This window comes from Trachypithecus francoisi, unplaced genomic scaffold (genome assembly GCF_009764315.1).
Source record: "Trachypithecus francoisi isolate TF-2019V2 unplaced genomic scaffold, Tfra_2.0 Lachesis_group1, whole genome shotgun sequence".
Classification (NCBI taxonomy): domain Eukaryota; kingdom Metazoa; phylum Chordata; class Mammalia; order Primates; family Cercopithecidae; genus Trachypithecus; species Trachypithecus francoisi.
This window is the reverse complement of record NW_022681454.1, coordinates 148,492,613-148,511,662: the sequence shown is the minus strand read 5'-3', so window position 1 is coordinate 148,511,662 and position 19,050 is coordinate 148,492,613. Positions and strand designations below refer to the sequence as shown.

At 46.6% G+C, this 19,050-nt stretch overlaps 1 protein-coding gene across 6 annotated transcripts in view; it reads left to right on the top strand.

The window, feature by feature from the left end:
• Positions 1-15,697, top strand: part of GATB (glutamyl-tRNA amidotransferase subunit B) — an 85,480-nt gene extending 69,783 nt beyond the window's left edge. For 4 of the 6 annotated variants that reach the window (XM_033215486.1, XM_033215485.1, XM_033215489.1 and 1 more), the window contains 3 exons: positions 5,632-5,710; positions 12,588-12,887; positions 14,188-15,697. In XM_033215486.1, coding sequence (XP_033071377.1) covers positions 5,632-5,710; positions 12,588-12,887; positions 14,188-14,316 — 508 coding nt within the window. In that variant the 3' untranslated portion in view covers positions 14,317-15,697. The remainder of the gene's footprint in view (positions 1-5,631; positions 5,711-12,587; positions 12,888-14,187) is intronic. The other 2 variants (XM_033215488.1, XM_033215487.1) reach the window with 1 other exon arrangement.
• The last annotated feature ends 3,353 nt before the right edge of the window (positions 15,698-19,050 follow it).

The window sequence follows — 19,050 nt, the reverse complement described above, 5'->3', positions numbered from 1 at the left end:
CAGCGAGGAGAGAGATTCACATTAGCCAGAAGATTCCAGGAAAGCTCCAAGAAGATGAGGTGTTTGTGCTTCTGGAGGAAATAGAAATTTCTTAGCTTTAAACTTACAGTTTTTCTATGTTGTTGGTTAAAATTTATGGAATTGCTGAACTTTAGTCTTGGAAGAGACCTTAGGGATCTTCAGCTTTTTCATTTAGCAGATGAGGAAACGGAGGCCTTAGGAGATAAGGTGACTTGCCTCAGATGGCACAGCCACAAAAACTGGAAGCCAAGTTGCCTGGCTTGTGATCAACTTCTTTATATGTAGGTCTGTGAAATTAGGGGTTTAACAACCATTTGGGTGGCCTCTAAAGGAGCTGAGAGATAAATTAGCCTGTTGAGTGGACCTGGAGCCCCTGGTATTTACCCAAGCAGTTCATAAGCACTAAAGTTTTAAGAACCTGAAGGGTACCCAATTCTAAATAAAAGTAGGCTTGGTTGTTCCAAAATCAAGTAAAGAGGAAGCAGGCAACAGTTCTGTTTTACAGTTTAAATGGAACAAGGACTGAGAAGCCAAAACCAAACCATAGCAGCTCTTTTCCTACACAGTTCAAAGAACATTTAGCTGGACTGATATACTAGGCTACCCAGAGAGCAAACATTAATGAACAGCCTCTGCTACTAGGGCTAATGTTTCCAGAGCTTAGAAGGACAGTAGCTGCAAAACTAGCTAGAGTCTCATGGTGACACCCAGGCAGGGAACACTCTGGAGATCAAATTGGTAGAGAATGATTATGTGAATTAGCATTCATCTTTAAAGGCCTCTCAGAAGACTGATGTTTGAAGGGTCCAACCTCTTGTTGAACTTGGTTTTTTAATTGAGTATATTGCTTTGAAAGGTTGGTTTACAACTTCTGAATTATGAGTAACAGAATTGGTTTAGTTAAGAAAGTGGACATTGTAGATTTCCTGACCAAGTATTTTGTGGTCAAATTAGGCAGGTACAGCTATCCAGTTGTCCAAGCCAGTTGAGTGTCCCAGTGTTTCAGGTGAGCTGCGGGCTACAATTCCTGAGCACTGGAGCAGGGAAGGATTTTAAACCAAGAAGGGACTGGAGGCGAGAGGAAGATGTGTCCCACAGCATGAAATGTAGGCTAGCATCCAAGGATGGGCTGCAGGCATTGCAAACCTGTTGAGCTCACTGTGACCAGACCTACAGCAAGTCAGAAGTGGTGGTGCTGGGAGCGCAGAGGGCAGGATGGCCGTGATTAATGTTTGGAAGGATCACTAGGATCTGGTAATAAGGTACTAGATTTTTCAGGGAGTAGGTGATGAATAAAGCAAAGATAACATGATAATCTGCACTCTGGTACCTAGAAGCATGGTGTTGTCATCATTTGAGACACAAGGTGGGTGGTGGGAAATACAGAGGAGCTGGTCTGTGAGGAAGACAAGTTTGGTTTAGAATAAGGATTGGGAAACTATAGCATGTCAGCCTCTGGCCTGTTTCTGTAGAGCCTGTGACTAAGAATTGCTTTTACCCTTGTTAAGACAAAGCACATATGACCGAGGGCACTCACCAAGCCTCAAATATGCGCACTCGAGCTCTTTCCAGAAGTTTGCCGTCCTAGTTTAGAGCACATTGGGTGTGAACGGGCCTCTCAGGAGGTGGTTGAAGTCAGCCAGGGAGAGAAACGGCACCTGAGGCAGCAGCGGCAGCTCTGGGCATCCTCCTCATGACTAGGGGTCAAGTCCGAGGACTCAGCAAGAGGGCACCAGAGCCACCTGCCATGAACTGGCAAGGAGCAGCCGAGGGACAGGCAAGGAAGAGGAGGAGATTCCAGAGGCCCAAGAAGGGGGTTTCACCAGGAACTTTTGATGCAGCCCCAGGAGTCAGGGCGCAGCAGATGAGGAGAAGCTGAACGTTTGGCCACAAGCGACGGGGGTGATTTTTAAGAGAAGAGCTTCTGTAGAGGGGTGGGCACAGAATCCAGATGGCAGGTGCTTACACAGGGTAGCTAGTAGCCACTGATGCTAGATCGTTATTGCTACAATAAGGCAAGAAACTGGGTAGACGCAAGTGACTGCAAGGTCAGCCAAAGGCATTGTCAAGATAGGGAGGATCGGAGCATTTGTGAAGCTGTGAGATTCAAGCCACAGGACACAGGAAACCAGCATCTGTGGTTCGGAGGAGTGGCAAGTGTGGGGTTCTGAGCAGGGGTGGAGGGGTTTTTTGATGGAAGAGGAGGAAGAGAGTGCCCTAGAAAATTCTCGACTGTGGCTCAGCTGATGTCCTTGTGAAATGGGAGGTGAGGGCATGTGCAGAGGAGGGGAGCAGGAAGGGGGCTGCGTGGAACGGGTGCTTGGTGGGGCACCAGCTAGGGGCACCGTGAAATCCTCAAGATGAGCACAGAATCCTCGTGTGCAGCAAGTACCACCTAGAGGCCCAAGTCCCAGTGTCTTCCTCCTTCTTACATCCTATTTTAACAGAAGCAGAGAAGGTGGACTTTGGGCCTGAGATAAGCTTGGGGATTGGGACAGGCAGCACGGTTCATGGGGGATCGGGAGTGGTTGCAGAAGCATCAGCATGTCTGGTCTCATCATCCAAGCTGTAGACGGAGCTGTGATCCTGAATGAGCTCTGAGGGACTGGACAAATTTTGGAGCTTTGAAAGAGCCCCTTTCCCCTCCTCTGTTGATCCGTGACCTCAGAGAATGGGAGGGAAGAGAGCAGCATGCAGAGCTGAAGGCCGCCGTGTCAGTTTCTTCAGCGGAGACGCATTCACTGTGCAGAAACCAGTATTACCTGACAGCAGCAAATTAGTAGCCTGTGCTGCTGCTGCCATTGCGTGTCGAGTCTGAGGGTTTATTTATTTAGCTGATGAGTGGGGTCTTTCAGGGTCGGTGTGACAGGTACTGATCTTTGTCATCATCTGACTCAAGTTTAGCCCTGGCATATGTGGAATTAGCATGTGCAGTCTGCCAGACATCCCTGTGGGTGTGAGGAAGCCTGTGACACAAATATGATGACCTACTGTGTGACAGGCATTGTAGGGACAGAAAGGTGACGGAGAGATCCCAAGTGTGATTACGTCCGTGGAGAGATTCTGTAGTCTAAATTTATGACCCAACTGATGAATTAAGGTCCTTAGATGAACTTGTCAAAGGTGACGTTATTTTTAGTTATTTTGTGTTCCTCTTCCGTCCCTCTCCCACCCCCAGGTCTTTTATGTCATTGCTGTGGTCTGAATGTTTGGATCCTCCCCCAAATTCCTGTGTTGAAATCCCGACCCCTAAGGTGACAGTATGAGGAAAGGGAACCTTTGTGGACGATGAGGTCATGAGGGAGGGGCCTTTATGAATGGGATTAGCTGCCTCATCAGAGAAACTTCTGAGAGCTCCCTCACTCCTTCCACCACGTGGGGACACAGCAAGAAGGTGCCACCAGTGAGAAAGTGGACCCTCACTAGACATGGACTCTTCTGGCGCCTTCATCTTGGACTTTACAGCCTCCAGAGCAGAAATAAAGTTTCCATGATTTATAAGCCACGCCGTCTTTGGTACTAACCTGTTAGAGCAGCCCAGACAGACCAAGGCAATCATCGACTCGTATAGGGCTTTTTGCACGCTCAAGAAATCCACTTCCACCTCAGTGCTTATTATGGGTTCTACACACAGTCTGCATTCTAAGATAATGAGCCGTTGTATTTTCTAGGATTGCAGAACATCCAAGCAACCCATGCTTTTAGAAAAACCGGCCTTCCTTTTACTTGTCAGTAAAGGTAGGAGGTTTATGAGTGTGTTCAGCAGCCTCTGCCCCTCTTGCTTTTGCGGTTTAATCAGGGTGGTTCACAGATGTTCTGAATACCAATTTAGTAACACCAGATATTCTCCAAATCTAAGTTTCACTTGGAATTGCCTTTTAGTCATACTTTGGGATCAATAGACACTTAAAGGACAATGGGCCGCCTCAGTACATCAGCTGTTTTAAGTGGACAGCCCCAGTAGGGTTTCACTGCCCTTGAGTCAGAGTACAGTAAGTCACCTGGTTCACGCGCACTCCGTTGGTTTGGAGTCCGGGAAATCGGCATAGGGACTAAGCTGTAGTTTCCTCTGTATTTTCTAAGCACATCCAAAGAAACTAATTGTGCATGATGGGAACCCAGACTTAAATAGAAGGTGTTTTCAAGTGGCATGAAGCATTTCAGAAGCCCTCATTGACACAGTGTAACACTAATATGCTATTGATGTCATTCCTACCTTTTTAAAACCATTCCCCAGATGATCTCAGACAGCATTTCATGAGCCTAGTTGCTGTGTATATAGGTTGAGTATCCCTAACCTGGAAATTCAAAATGCTTTAAAATCTAAAACTTTTTGAGCATTGATGATGATGCGCCAAGGAAATGCTCATTGGAGTATTTCAGATTTTAGACTTTCAGATTAGGGATGCTAAACTGGTAAGTATAATGCAGATATTCCCAAATCCAAAAATATCCAAAATTGGAAACGCTTCTGCTCCCAAGCATTTCAGATAAGGTATACTCAACCTGTATTTAGAAGTCAGAAAACCATACATTTTTTTTTTTTTTTGAGACGGAGTCTTGCTCTGTCGCCTGGGCTGGAGTGCAGTGGCCGGATCTCAGCTCACTGCAAGCTCCGCCTCCTGGGTTTACGCCATTCTCCTGCCTCAGCCTCCCGAGTAGCTGGGACTACAGGCGCCCGCCACCTCGCCCGGCTAGTTTTTTGCATTTATAGTAGAGATGGGGTTTCACTGTGTTAGCCAGGATGGTCTCGATCTCCTGACCTCGTGATCCGCCCGTCTCAGCCTCCCAAAGTGCTGGGATTACAGGCTTGAGCCACCGCGCCCGGCCAACCATACATTTTAAAAGAAATAGTTTGTAATTCACTGTTGTCTTTCCCATAATTTAGGCACTCACCCCTACCATTAGTTCACTTTAAAGTGAATTAATGACACTTCACTGTTTCACTATGCTTGGTTGCCCCTGACCTTTTATATCGTAGGATATTGGCCAATAAGTCACATCCTAGAAATATAGGTATGTGGATTCTAGGCCCTTCTGCGTCCAGAAAGCTATGTGAGCCTGGAGGAGAGAGTATGTATCAGGTTCCCAAGGACGGATGAAGATGTGGCTGGTAGTCACTGTGTTCCCTTGCATAAAATCTCTTACAATTTAAAGGAATTTATATTTGCACAGCAACACTCAGAAACGTGACTTTGTTAGCTGTTTTTTTTTGTTTGTTTTAAGTAATTTTTAGGCTGATCTTTCAGTTGAAAATATTTAATTACTGGAGTTTGTTTTCCCTTTCCTGTTGTGGTTCATGAATTTTGCAGCCACCTCCTTTTCTTGACTAATTGCACTGAGCAGTTGTCTGTTGCTACAACTTCTGCCAAACAGCTGTTATTGTTGAGTGGTAAAAGAAAGAACACTAGTCACAAAAATTTGTTATATCCTAAGATATACAACAAATAAGTAAAATAAAAGGGAGCCCAGTTGGCCTGCTGCTTTCATCCCTAGGTGTGGGTCTGATATTTACACCCAAGAGAGCAAGTGTTCTGATTCTGAACAGCCATTCATGGATGCCCTGACAGTGTGCAATGTAAATGTGTTTTCTCTTTTGGGGGCCACCAGTCCTGTCACACCCTCTGCACTCGCTGAGCTTCTTGACCTGCTGGACAGCAGAACGATTTCTTCAGCAGCAGCTAAACAGGTATGTCCACACTCCCTACAGCTTCTGACTGCGCCACTGTCCCGAGAAATGTTTTCTGTGACACCCAAATGCCATCACTGAGTGACTTTCATCATGGAAGTATTAAATGCTTGTAGTGATGTGTTTAATGCTGAACGGTAGCAACATTTCATTTAGCAAGGATATGAAGCCAGTATGTGCAATGCAGGCAGTCTGCTTCTCGTCATCATTGCTAACCTGGGGAAATAGTCTTGCCCTGAACATCTCCCCCTGACATGTCTCCCCTAGCCCTTTTACGCCTGAGCACTTTCCCTCGTGCCCAAGGCAGCCTCAGCTCAGCTCTCAGCCTACCTGGGGCTCTTGTCCCACCCCCCACCGCCTCCCAGCCACTCCCAGGGCCTGCCTTGTCCCTCCTGCATGGTTGCCCTCGGAGAGTCTGTCCTCAGCAAGGAGGGTGAAGTCAGACTGTGCACTTTGTAGATAAAATGTTACGGACATGCCCAATGTATGAAAACTCAGAAAAATAGCATCATCCTAAGCAGCCTTTTGTCTGTCTGTACCTCTGCCTAAGTGCTGGGTGAAAGACTCGTGGAATTCAGAAAATTCTTACAAATACATACCCAAAGGGTCGGGCACAGTGGCTCATGCCTGTAATCCCGGCACTTTGGGAGGCTAAGGCAGGTGGATCACAAGGTCAGGAGTTCGAGACCAGCCTGGTCAACATGACAAAACCCCGTCTCTACTAAAAATACAAAAATTAGCTGGGTGTAGTGGCGGGTACCTATAATCCCAGCTACTTGGGAGGCTGATACAGGAGAATCGCTTCAACTGGGGAGGTGGAGGTTGCAGTGATGCGAGATCACACCACTGCACTCCAGCCTGGGTGACAGAGCGAGACTCCATCTCAAAAAACCAAAGAAAACGAAACACATAACCAGAAAGATAAAGAACACTCAGGTGGCTGCCTCATCTCAGCTTCAGAGATTGCAGCTGTCAATGCTTCAGCCAGGAGTTTAATGTTATTTTAATGGTGCCTTTTGCATGTAACGTTTATCTGCACCGACAGTAGTGGCAGGTTACAAAGGGAGGCTTGGGGAAGGTGGCTGCTTTGGGATAATTATGAGGTACCATCGCGTACACACCGGGCTGGGTGCTATGGAATTGGAGACAGGACTAATAAAGGCTCTGTTTACCCACCTCGAGTGAGGCTGTCAACTACAGGGACCTCACCGCGTTGAGGAAAGGCTCTAGCTTGTCTGGATGTCAGGGGAATACAAATGTTTATGACAATGCACAGCAGCTGCAGGAAGATCAGATGGCCTGAGGGCAGAAAAAAAAGCTATATATATATATATATATCACTATATATATACACACATGATATATATATGTAGAAGAACACATGAATTATTGCATGTGAAATGAAAGAAGGAAAAAACCTTCCCCTTTTCCTACCTATCCTGCCCCACAGCACAACAAAACAAAACACCTAGTGCAGTGAATAAGATAGTTCCAGTAAGAAGAAATGGAAAATGGTGGAAGACGCTGACAGCTGGGTTCAGATGTAGGGACGCTTTCAGATTTTGTCAGCTTCCAGCATGTTTAAAGGAGGTGGCTTCTGTGGGGCAGTCAAGTGAAAACACAAGTCTGGCGAGAAGGGCGTCTAGCGTGTGTTGCTCAAGGGGGTCCCCTTACGTATCATTGCCTTGGGGTTTGTTTGTTTTTCTACCTTTTGTTTTCTCTTTTTAGGAAATTACTGATTTTCTGGGGGAAAGTAATATATGTTGATTATAAAAAATACAAGTAATGCAGAAAAACCAAGATTCTACCACCTTGAAATAACTACCTTTAAATATTAGATGAACATCATGAAGGAAGAAGGTAGGAGGGAGGAAGGAAGGATAGCAATAAAGACTTTTAAAAACTGAAGTTATAGTATACTTTTTTAAGTTTAATTCTTATTATTATATAGTGTCCTGAACATTTTATCTGGATATTTTATGTATTTATTGATTTTGTAGTATTTATTTTTATTTTATCTGGATGTTTTATGAAAAGTCCATCTGCGTTGCGGCACGCATCAGTCCTTCACCCCTTTTTAGGGCTAAATGGGGCTGCTTGTCTGCTGAGCCCGTCCACCATTGTATGGACACACTCCATTTTGTCTGTCCATCTGTCAGCTGATGGACATCTAAGTTGTTTCCACATTTTGGCTATTAGGAATAATGCAGCCTTGAACATTCATGTACAAGTTTTTGCACGTAGGCTGGGTGTATACCTATAGGAATGGAATTTCTGGGTCATATGCTAATGCTGTTTCATTCACATTATGAGGACGTGCCAGACTATATTCTAAAATGGCCGCACCGTCTTGCAGTCTCTCCTGCAGTGTGCGAGGGTTCCAGTTGCTCCATGTCCTCACCAGCACTTGTTGTTGTCCATCTTTTTGATTCTCTAGCCATCCTAGTGGGTGTGAAGTCATATCTCACTGTGGATTTGATTTGCATCCCCATAATCTCTTGAGAATATTTTTGTATCTTATTTTTATAGTGTACTTTTTTAAAAAAGAAAAAATATGTTGCAGTTATTTTTTTTCCAAATTTAGAAGAAGAGTCCAAGCATGACTTGGGTTTTCGAAAGCTGTGAGCGAGGACAGAGACTGTCTGATCCTACCGGTTATTGGTGTTCCTCTGGCAGAACTGGAAGAGGCTCCATTAAGTGATTAGATGACCAGGGGATAAGGAAGAAAGGTGACTGAGTGACTGACTCCTAGGGATGACAGACACACAGAAAGAAGAATCCTGTCCTGATTCTTCCGAGAGCAGAATTCTGAATTCCAAAGAACCTCCCACTTTGTGCTCTAATTGGTTATGAATCTGCTTTTCTCTGCCTGTCTCTTACCCACTTCCTTGTGCATTATCTTCATTCCTTCTGCCTTTCTCTGCACCCTCCTCCCGGTGTCCTGCCAATGCTCCCGAGATTTACAAACCTCATCCCTTCAGCACCCCAGAGCCAGGGGAGTTAAGAGGTTGCTGCCACGAAGCAGCCCTGTTCTTCAGAATCAGAAATAGAAGCTGGGAAATTATATATAATCACAAGCAGTTATCTCCTGGTAACTGTAGACAAAAGCATCCCGTGTGCCCCTCACAAGACCCAGGCTGCGTATTGAAGTGGCAGGTGGCACCCTGTCTCCTCCCCTCACTAAAGACGGAGTCAGCTTGGACACATCAGACTCCCAAACTGTCAGAGTCACAGCTAACCTGAAAACAGCCTCCCAGGATTCCCAAGCTTCTTGTGACTCGCCCTGGATGTTGTCCAGAAGGCTGGTCGGTCATTGTTCAAGGGAAATTATATGGGGTGTAAGTGCATCTCCTTCGTGCACGTCTGAAACAGATGCAGATGATCCACCATGCCCTGAGGATCGTCCAGTTAATGTTTCTGGCAGGACCCAGCTGAATTGCGTGCCACAGAGATGGAAGTCGCATTTAACACACAAGCGTTCCATAATAACCAATCTCTTGTCTACTTTGGGTTCTGCTTTAAAGAGAAATCGCCAAAAACCTTTTAATGTGCAAAACGTTATATATCATGCACCGAAGCTGTATTACAGATGACTAGATGTCTTTACCTCTCTTTTAGTGCTTTAGTTATCTGCACAGTTTACTGGGCCCCACTTTCTTAGGGGCTTGGGTTGATGTTTGTGCCTTTCTACAAAAGTAACCTTTCACAATACTTGCCTTTGGCCAAAAAGGGGACTCCCTTCTCTGTAACTGTCACAGCTCCCTCCCTGCCATGTCCCTTGAACAGGTCTTTCCTCCATATCCTGACCTTGGAAACCCAGGACAGGCAGGGAGAGGCTAGAGGCTTGTGTGCTTTCCTTCAGGATACTTCAAAAATAGCTTTAGCTAGAAACATTGGGTGGCAGTTAAGAGGGTGTGTAAATTCAGTCCTCAGGGAACCAAAGGCTGAGTCTCTGCCCCATGTGTCAGAGCTGGCTCCAGTGTCTGTGTGTGATGGGGAGTTCCCAGCTTGCGTTACCCAGTACTCCTGGTCGGCCATTTATTAACACAGAGGACCAGCACTGTGCTGGAAATTCCTTGTTACGTCTGTCTTGGGTAGGCAGCAGCAGGGCCTGGGAGCTGCGCTCCTGGCTAGAAACAGTTGCACTTGGGTATCACTTCTCAGGGTGTGATGAAACTGACAAAAGCTGAGGATTTATGCTGCAGCACAGGGCCCGGCAGCCACACAGGCCACTCTGTGATCGTCAAGAGGGCCAGGAGCAGGAGAGTCTGGCCTGGAGACAGGGTCCCGCCACTACCGCCCAGTGGCTCCCACCCTCCTGGACTCCAGCCAGGAGTGCACAATCCTTGTCTTAAATAGGGTTGAGCAGAGGATGGGACAACCAGCATCTGTTGTATAAGCCCAAGGGGCTGGGCACTGGGGGCCTCGACTGTCATGGCCACTGCACTAATTTGTGGAGTTAACTAACATGTGTTCTAACTCTGGGAGGAAAGAACATTTCAGCCACCAGGTTCCCATGGTTCCAGGAGGCTGCTGAATGATGTTTCTCTAGCATCACTGCTTGGTACCCCCACCCCGCCTGGCCCTCCTTCTCGGGGAGCAGCCAGCCTCTGTGTTTGAAGGCATCTGTCCTAGCGGTGCACTGCTTCTCCTTCTGAATGGTGTGATTGGAAGTGATCCCCAAGCACCCCGCCACTCTTGTGCTTATTTTGGTCCAGGCAAATCCAGCCAGCTGTGGGTCCCATCAGGCAGAGGTTGGCCTGCTGGCCAGCATGCTCAGGGTCTGCTGTGTGCTTCAGCAGCTACCACAGGCGCAGAGAAATCGCTCCCTGGTCTGTGTCTGCAGAGGCAGACCCAGGAGTGGCCCCGCCTACTTCCAGGCACAGGCTGCTCATCAGTCCGCCTGGTTTTCCTGGAGGGAACTGCTGCATAGACTTTTCATGAGCAAGTCCTTACAGGTGGTTTCTGTTTTGAGCCAGGTTTTCAGCTAGGAGCTTTTTTGGGAGTCTGTGCAGATGAACAAAATCAACACTGGTCAAAGTCTAGATATCTATGAGGAGGGGATAATTAATTAAATTATGATAAATACATCTGACGGATACTAGATCTATTTATTAAGAAAGTACTTCTGTGATAAATGCAAAAAAGCAGGACACAAACTGAATATATGTTATGATCACAAGTATGTTACAAAACAGAAAGAAAAAGATGGGAAGGAAAAACACCAAAATACTAACATTGGTTTTCTTGAAGAAATGGGAATTCCAGTGATCTCTTTTGATCTCTCCTGTATTTCCTTATGTTTTCTGCAGTGGATGTGTATTAACTTTTATCATTAGAAAATGTATTTTAAAATTTAAGTCCTAGTTCAAAAACTAAACGTGTCAGAGGAAGGAGGCAGACAGACTCCTCAGACTTACAGGGCAGCTCCATGGAATGCCATCCAGGTCCCCAGTGCTTCTGCTGCCAACACTCCACTGATCAGCATGTTGAGAATGAGGAAGTTTCTTCCTGCTTCTGTGCCCCCTTCTCCTGATGGTTTCCTCATTGTCAGGCCACGTACATATCTGCTGAATTGAGTTGGAGGCATATGCGTTCTGGATTTTTCTAAGAGTAGGGCCAGGCTTTTCCTGAGCAGTCGGGCAGCAGCAGAGGGGTGCCCTGTGGGGAGCTTACCCAGGACCTGCCAAGCACACCTCCTTGGCCACCGTCACGGCACACGTTCCGAGGCGCCAGGCTGGAGGCGCAGTGCCTGTCGTAGCAGTGATAAGTATTTGTGGTTTGTTTTGATTCAGATTGGGGAAGACTTTGAGCCCTGCTGAGACTCAGCATCTCTCTTTCATTTGCTTTGCTGTTCGTGCTAATTATGGAAGAGCTCTGTTTTTCCAGGAGGAATGGCTCCTGGTTGGCCCATTCTTGGCCACCAAGGTAACAGGGAATGTTCAGTGTTCAGTCGTGACTGTGGGCTGGATGGAGGTGGCACTGGCAGGAGACCAACAGAGGAAGCCCTCCTCCCCGCCCGCAGTTCTGGCTTTCGCTAGAAAACAAGAGGAATGAGGAAAACAGCTACCCTAGGAAATGCCTTCCTTGAAAATGGTTTCCTTTTTCTCGGGTTTGATGAGTTTGGGGATTTGTTGTTGTCATTTTTTAAGTAGAAAAATACACCGACCATTAGCGTTCATTATCCTAGTCTGATTTGGGTCCGGCTCTACCTGTAGGAGATGAATGTGGTAGGCCAGGAGGCCCCTGTGGATTCTAATTTATGTTTTCAGTTGTTTGCCATTTTGTATCTTCATTATGGGGTTACTTTCCTGCCCCCCTAAAGTCATCTTTCCCAGCAGGCTGTTTCTGGACTTTATTTAGTACTGTGGTTACCTCCTGCAGGCTGTGTGGCCCCATCCTTCACCAAAATGTCACCTCAATTAATTCAGTCGCCACGAGACAGATCCATCACTGGCCCTCCGATTCCCGCCAGCGGGCGCCCATGAGTGGTGGGCATCTCCACCCTCCCGCGGCCCCTCCCGTGTGGAGTCGGCCGGGCAGGACTCACCATCCCTCTGGGCGCGGGGGCACCTGGCTGGCCCAAGTCCTCTCACACCCTGTGCTGAGGGAGACATCGCCTCAGGGGGAGACCCCAGGCGCGTTCATTCCACCTGGCTGGCCTTGTTCCCCAGCCCTGCTCTCAGGGATGCCTCCGGAGAGCCAAGGCCCTGGCAGGGCAGCCAGGCGCCCTTTCCCTTCGGCCAGGCCCAGGCAGCGGGGTCTTCATTGAATCTGCTCATTCCCACCCCAGCTCCACACAGCACAGCAGTGCACATGGAGCTGGCAGAAGAGCTGACTTCTCGTTTCTCTTTCCTCTCCCTTCTCTGGCCCGTAGGTGTTTGAGGAACTGTGGAAGAGGGAAGGCAAGACTCCAGGGCAGATTGTTTCAGAAAAGCAGCTTGAACTGATGGAGGACCGGGGGCTACTGGAGCAGCTCTGCCACTCCGTGATGGAGGCCCATCCTCAAGTGGTGACTATCTCGGGCAGGGGAAAGGGCCAGAGCCACCTGCAGAGCCAGCCCCAGGACACGCCCAAGAGCCTCGCCATCACTCTCTGTGGCAGCCCAGAGGCTCTTCCTAAGAATGACTGGCCCAGTTTCATCTACAATTCCCTCATTGTCATCTTTTTAGTTAAGGTCAGAAGAGATGAAATAGGTAGATACTGGAAAAACACAACTTCTTTTCCTATAAGGATACCACCCCTGGAGTTTACTGTCCACGGAGGTGTAATTTAAAAGGGTGTCAGCAAGCTCACGAAATCCAAGCTGTGACGTCCCAGGCGTGTCGCCCTCTCCCAGGGTTGGCATTTCGAATCTGTTGTGGTTAGCGCTACTTCCTGCGGACCTCCCAGTAAGGGACCAGCAGGTGCGCCTGCAGAGCAAGGAGAGTACGGGAACTTCGGCTGCATGCTTCTAAGAAGTGGGAAGAAAGGCAGAAGGGAAAAGTATTTATAAATTGTGGAGAAAATCCCTGACAGGAGCATGGCTGAAAACCAGGTCATTTTGTGTTCTTAGCACGGCACAAGACAGAAAAGCTAAAACAAGTGGCATCCCTTCCTCCCCAAGTCTTGTCATATTGTCTGGAGATACTTTTCCGTGGGGAAAAAAATTGTGAGCCACTTTCTCAGAATAATACCCACCCACTCATCAGCTTCCCGGGGACACTTACAGCTCTGTAGAGAGCCCTCGATAAGGAAAGTGAGCATGCACCGGGCCTCAGCAGTCTCATCTTCCTGCCTCATCTGTGGTGACTGATAAAGACGTGCTAGTAGTTTCAGGCTTGTTCTGCGGCACTTGAGTGCAGATCCTCATGTCATTGCCCTTGGAGATGCTGCAGAGCAGGAGGTTGTGCGGCGGCCCTAACAGTCAGTGGCTATTTGATAAGAATTCAGTGCCTCCCGGCTTCCTCACTCCCCCCACCCACACAGCACACTCCCCCGACCCAGTGCTCCAAAAGACTTAGCCAGTGTGTAGATCTGCTTTCTGATAAAGGGATCTTCGTGGTGGGGAGCATGGGGAGAAGGAAAGCCGCACATTTCAGCTGAACGTCACTGAGAATCAGACAGGTCTCCTCACTGATTAGACGCAGTGATTCATCTCAGAGAGATTATCCCTCCCCAGACTCAGTGTCCTCGGTCATTGTGGCATCCCAGAGGAGAGGGCCCTGCCTCCCACGTGCCAGCTTCTCTGGCTTTCAGCAATCACTTCTTGCTCATTTTAATCAGAAAGTAGAGTAGCAAAAATCTCCTTTGACAGAAGCCTGGAAACCTACTCAGAAGTTAGCCCCCCCCCCCGCCCCTTTTTCTGTTCTTCATTTTATATCTAATACTAGTGGAAATAAGCAGAATTTAATTTTCAGTAAACTTAAGCCTTAGTTTGGGATTTGGGGGCATGAGTCTCTTCATTTTCTCCTCTTAAGTAATTTCTGTCTTTCTAGGTAATGGATTTGAAGGAGGGAAACCCCAGAGCTATAAATAAACTGATTGGGTTGGTCCGGAAAGCGACACAAAGCCGAGCAGATCCAGCCATGATAAAGGAGATCCTGGAGAAGAAGCTGTCTTTGTGAGATGTTTGGGGTCCCCATGCCCAAGGGAGAACAGTGCAGCCTGACTGGGAGCAGGATCCTGTGAAAGCTGACGCCCATGTGCCCTGAGAGCTGCCTCTCAATCCCTGTCCCGAGCCACAGCTATGGCGTTATGTGTCACCAGTGTTCTCACCCTCTAGGCCCCGTGCCTGGAGGTGCCTCCACAGCCAACCAGCAGCCACCCGGCCTGCTTCATCCACATCAGGAGGGTCCGGTGATGGCTGTAGCAGTGGTTAAGGAGTAACACCTTCTTGTATTAAGGAATTTTAAACTAAATAAAATGTTATGTTAGAGATACTGTTACCCATTCTAAGAAAACTTTTCATTCTGCACTTCCTTCAACAAATATTTTTGAGCAACTCCTACGGGCCAGCCATCGTTGTAGGTGGTGGGCATTAGCGGTGGTCAAGAGAGACTGTAATTTGGATATACTGTTTTCAGACCTAAACACAGGTTAACAAGGATGAAAACACAACCAAATAAACTGGCACGGTATAAACGCACATTTGTGTAAGGACGTCTCAAGAGGGTGGGAAAGGAGGATATTATTAGAATTAATTAACCTATTAACTGAGTAGAAGTGATACTGCCTGTTCAACTCCCTACCCATCCCAGAAGGCACAGGCCTGAGAATAAATGAATTTAAAAAAGTAAATTTTCAAATAAATTTAATCAATAAAATATATACTGAAATATCACATAAAAATTAACTTACACTTCAAAGATTGTGCAGTTGAGAACTCCCCCCAATTCCCCCAACCCTCAGGCCAAACAAGATAAAAAGAAACAAGAAAAAAGTTGTAACATGAAATTGACTTGTTTTGCTTGGAAATAAGATTATAAATTAGTAAATCACAATCTTGACCTTTCACGATAATGGTGGTGCGCTGCAGGCATGACAATGAAGGCAGGACTGTCTGCACCCCTGTGCTTGTGACACTAATACTGTTCTCTCCGCTGCACCGGAGCACACCTTCATTCGGTATATGCCTTTGTTACCTCTGACTCACGTCGCTTAAAGACCAGTTTTGCAAATGTTGTTTTTTAAAAGCATACTTGTCAAAACTGTGATGTAAGAGAAGAAAATGCTTGGAGGCCTTGATTTGAAGCTGTGAACCTGTAGCCTACCAAGGACAGTACAAATATTCCCGTTGTGAACGCTGCTGCAGAAGCAGCTGAGAACTAGAAAAAAGCGGACACCCCTCCACCACCAATTCAGTGACTCGTGCTTCCTGGCTTGTACAGTTGCTCAGGACTTCCCTGAGAGTGAGAAAGGTGCCCCTCTTCCCCAGCCCAAAAGGTAGGCAGAGAAAGGTAACCAGTTGTGTGGTTCATTTTGGACAGGCATGAGGAGGTGACTTTTTAAAAAAAAAAAAAAAATCTTTTAAAAGAATTAGTGACAGAATTTTAAGAGACTATGTGACCTTACCCGGGAAGCCAGGTGCCCCGCATCCTGTTGCGGTCCAGAAAACTACTGGGTCTAAAGTAACATGGTTTTCACTACACTTCTCACAAGAGAGTAAGGCTGAATCAGTTCTCTCCTCGCTCTGCAAGTCTCTGAATTACAAATGGGCAAAGGTGGTCTGAGACTAGAGTCTGACGGGATCTTTATTTTGTAAGAAAGGATAAGGTTCAGTTTCGTTTTATAAATTCCATTTTCACCAAAAGTTCTGGCTTCTTGGTGACTAAACCTTACAGAAAGCATCGAAGATCTTTCCAGACCATTTAAAATTAAGGGCTTACTTAAAAGGGGGTGCAGCCAGATAAAGACACTTCACCAAAACAATGATGTCAAGTGAAAACCGCATTAAGGACCGAGTATTCCCCCAGGAAGATGCCGTTGTGAAAGCCCTTGATTTGCCCAGGCTGACTCTCATTTAGCTCTGACAACTGCCTGTTGTCTTGAATGCCGGCTTCTGAAATCCTGAAAGCCAAACCTTGTAAGTTGATATCACTGCAACTAGGAAAAAACCAAAGCATGGCTCTGACTGAAACCCGATGAGATATTCTAAAGATATGTTTACATTAACACCCCAAGAAATTCGCTAAGATGGCTCTGCTTGTAAAGGGGCCTCTGAAATACAATTTTACATTCTTGCATGAGTGTGCGTTTAGTCTGGTCTAGTGGTTCACTCTTCAGGGAGAAATCTCATTAAAATGGATGAATTGGCGCCACAGGTGATGCCATTGCCATCTGTCTCAGGAACCCACACACCTGTAGGCTAGGTGTATAATGCTGAGACTCTGACTAGAAGTTGGAGTGTGCTGGAAAACTGGCTCTGCCCCAGGCTGGCTTGAACCAGCTCTGCCTGGTCAAGCCCAAACCCTGTGTTCTGTTGCCTGGGGAGGAGGTTGGAGGGTTCTGGTGGGAAGGCGGGAATAGGTCAGCCCTAGCACTCTGCATGCTATCTAACAGAGGGAGTATTCAGTAAAAGCTCGCCTACTGTATGAAGCAAATTAATGGACAAGCTTTTGTGGGGCCCTTTTGAAGAGACTGGTGATACCAACTACTCGGCTTCTACATTCTGGGTCTAGAAAAGAGTTGTTTAATCTCTGTCCAGGGTTACACATCAAAGTGAACTTCTGCTCCTGTCTTTCAAGGTGTAGGCCTAGGCCTAGGAAAAAGAACCTAGATCATTATTGCACCAAGATAAGGATATTGTAGCTGAGCTCCCCCACCCCACTAACATTTTAGTAATTATTGCTAAGGTAATTACTAAGAAGGCCTCGAAGTTTCGGAAAGTACATGCCCTCCTTCAGCTTTGAGTTGGATAGTTGAGGACACAGCTTACGGTTCGAAAAGCACACGCCCTCCTCCAGCTTTGAGTTAGATAGTTCAGGACAGCTTACGGCCATGCCCCGCTCTTTTATATTGTGTCTTTCATTTCCATTGAATTTAGTTGCATAGTTTCTACATAGTGACTATTAGGGAAAAGCCACCACATCTATCTGAAAGGCTGTGCTCTTTACCCATTACCAAAAGCAGCATGGAAGTGGCTGCCGTGCCTCTTCAGCAGGTTTTAGACAAACATATTCATGGATTATTTGCAAACAGAGCTGACCCCTGCCTGTGAGGCGGGAAGCATCTGATTGAAACCCTTAGTCAAATAGCTTAGCAGGAGTTGTGTAAATAAGATTGTCAACACCAAATTCCCTCTTTTAAAATATCCACAGGGCAAAAAGGGGCCTTGTTACAGGTGGGCCTTTCATAGACCTGTCCCAGTAAGAAGTCAGCTGACACACTAAGAAGCACAGACTTCAGGAGGCTCCGCTCCATGAAATCTAATCTAGCCTAAGAGCTTCCATCATCTTTGTTGTGTTCTGAAATGATACAGTAAATCTAAACTCCCCGAAAGATGCCTGAGTGCATGTTGAAGTCGTGCTGACAGGTCCTACTGGCTGTCTTGTTACTTGTGTAGGTAATAGTGGACTAGGTTAACTTAAACCTTTTAAGACAGGAACAAAATTCACAGTGACCCTACAAGCTAGGAAAGGTCAGTCCTAGCTAAAATCATGATGAGTTTTAGGATTCTAGGTGCAAGAGGTCAAAGAACTGAAGGCTTCTACCCATCCTGTCCTGGTCCTTCTTTTCCCTAAAGAACCTCTGAAAATCTTTCACTAAAGTCCTGTTTATCCAGTTAATGAGCTGCCAGGATAATCTGTAGTCCCAAAACAAGTAATGGCCTAATAAGTGTCTGAACATAGAGAGGATTTACTGAGGCAAAATTATCCTAAAAACCATTCTCAGTCTTCTGAGAGCTCTTTCTAAAGCATTAGGTTTACGATGGTCATTCAAAAATAAGGGGGTGGGAAAGAGTCAACTTCATTCTCTGACAATGTTTCCTCAACGATGTGATTTAAGGGTGGAACATGAACTGGTTTGACAGTGTTCTGTTTTAAGCTGTGACTTGATGGAGAATTAGTGTTGGCTGATTTATAGACTGATGGCTGAAGCAACAAGGGGCCTAGAATATCTTCTTAATGACCTAAAGCTGATGTGGCATCAGCTACAAGAGACTGCTGTTTCCAGGAAGAGCTCACACTGCAAAACAGGCTGCCGTATGCAGCAAACCACACATGACACCAGCCTGAGCCAGTGATAGCACGTGCAGTAATAGCTGACCTGCAGTAAAGTGTTTCATAAAAACGGCAAGCATGACAGACAGCCATTTCAGTAAATCCAGGGCTGGTAATTAGCAATTACATTGAACTGCCCTTAAATGAGAACTGGGGCATATGCAGACACTGAACAGCACACCGGGACCATTTAAAATTAAGGGCTTACTTAAAAGGGGGTGCAGCCAGATAAAGATAGTTCACCAGAACTAAGATGTCAAGTGACCGTATTAAGGACTGATGATTCCCAGAGGACGATGCCGTTGTTAAAGCCCTTGATTTGTCCAGCCTGCTGCGGCTGTGCTTCCCTCCTGAAGACAACCTAGACACGCTGATCCAGATTCAGAAGAGCAGCCCATCCACAACCCTACACCTCCGACAGACCTGGGAATCAGTCCACATGACGGGACAGCCAAGCTGATTCAGAGACACTGGAAACAACTTTCAACCCGGAGTACCCACTGGCTGCCCAAATTAAACAGGCAACCTCAACATTCATGGAGCCTGTTTCTAGATTCTGTTCATAAGAGGATGCTTTCCTGACAAGACCCTGGCTCCATGATGTTTTATCCTGGACAGACACCAACTATATCTGACCTA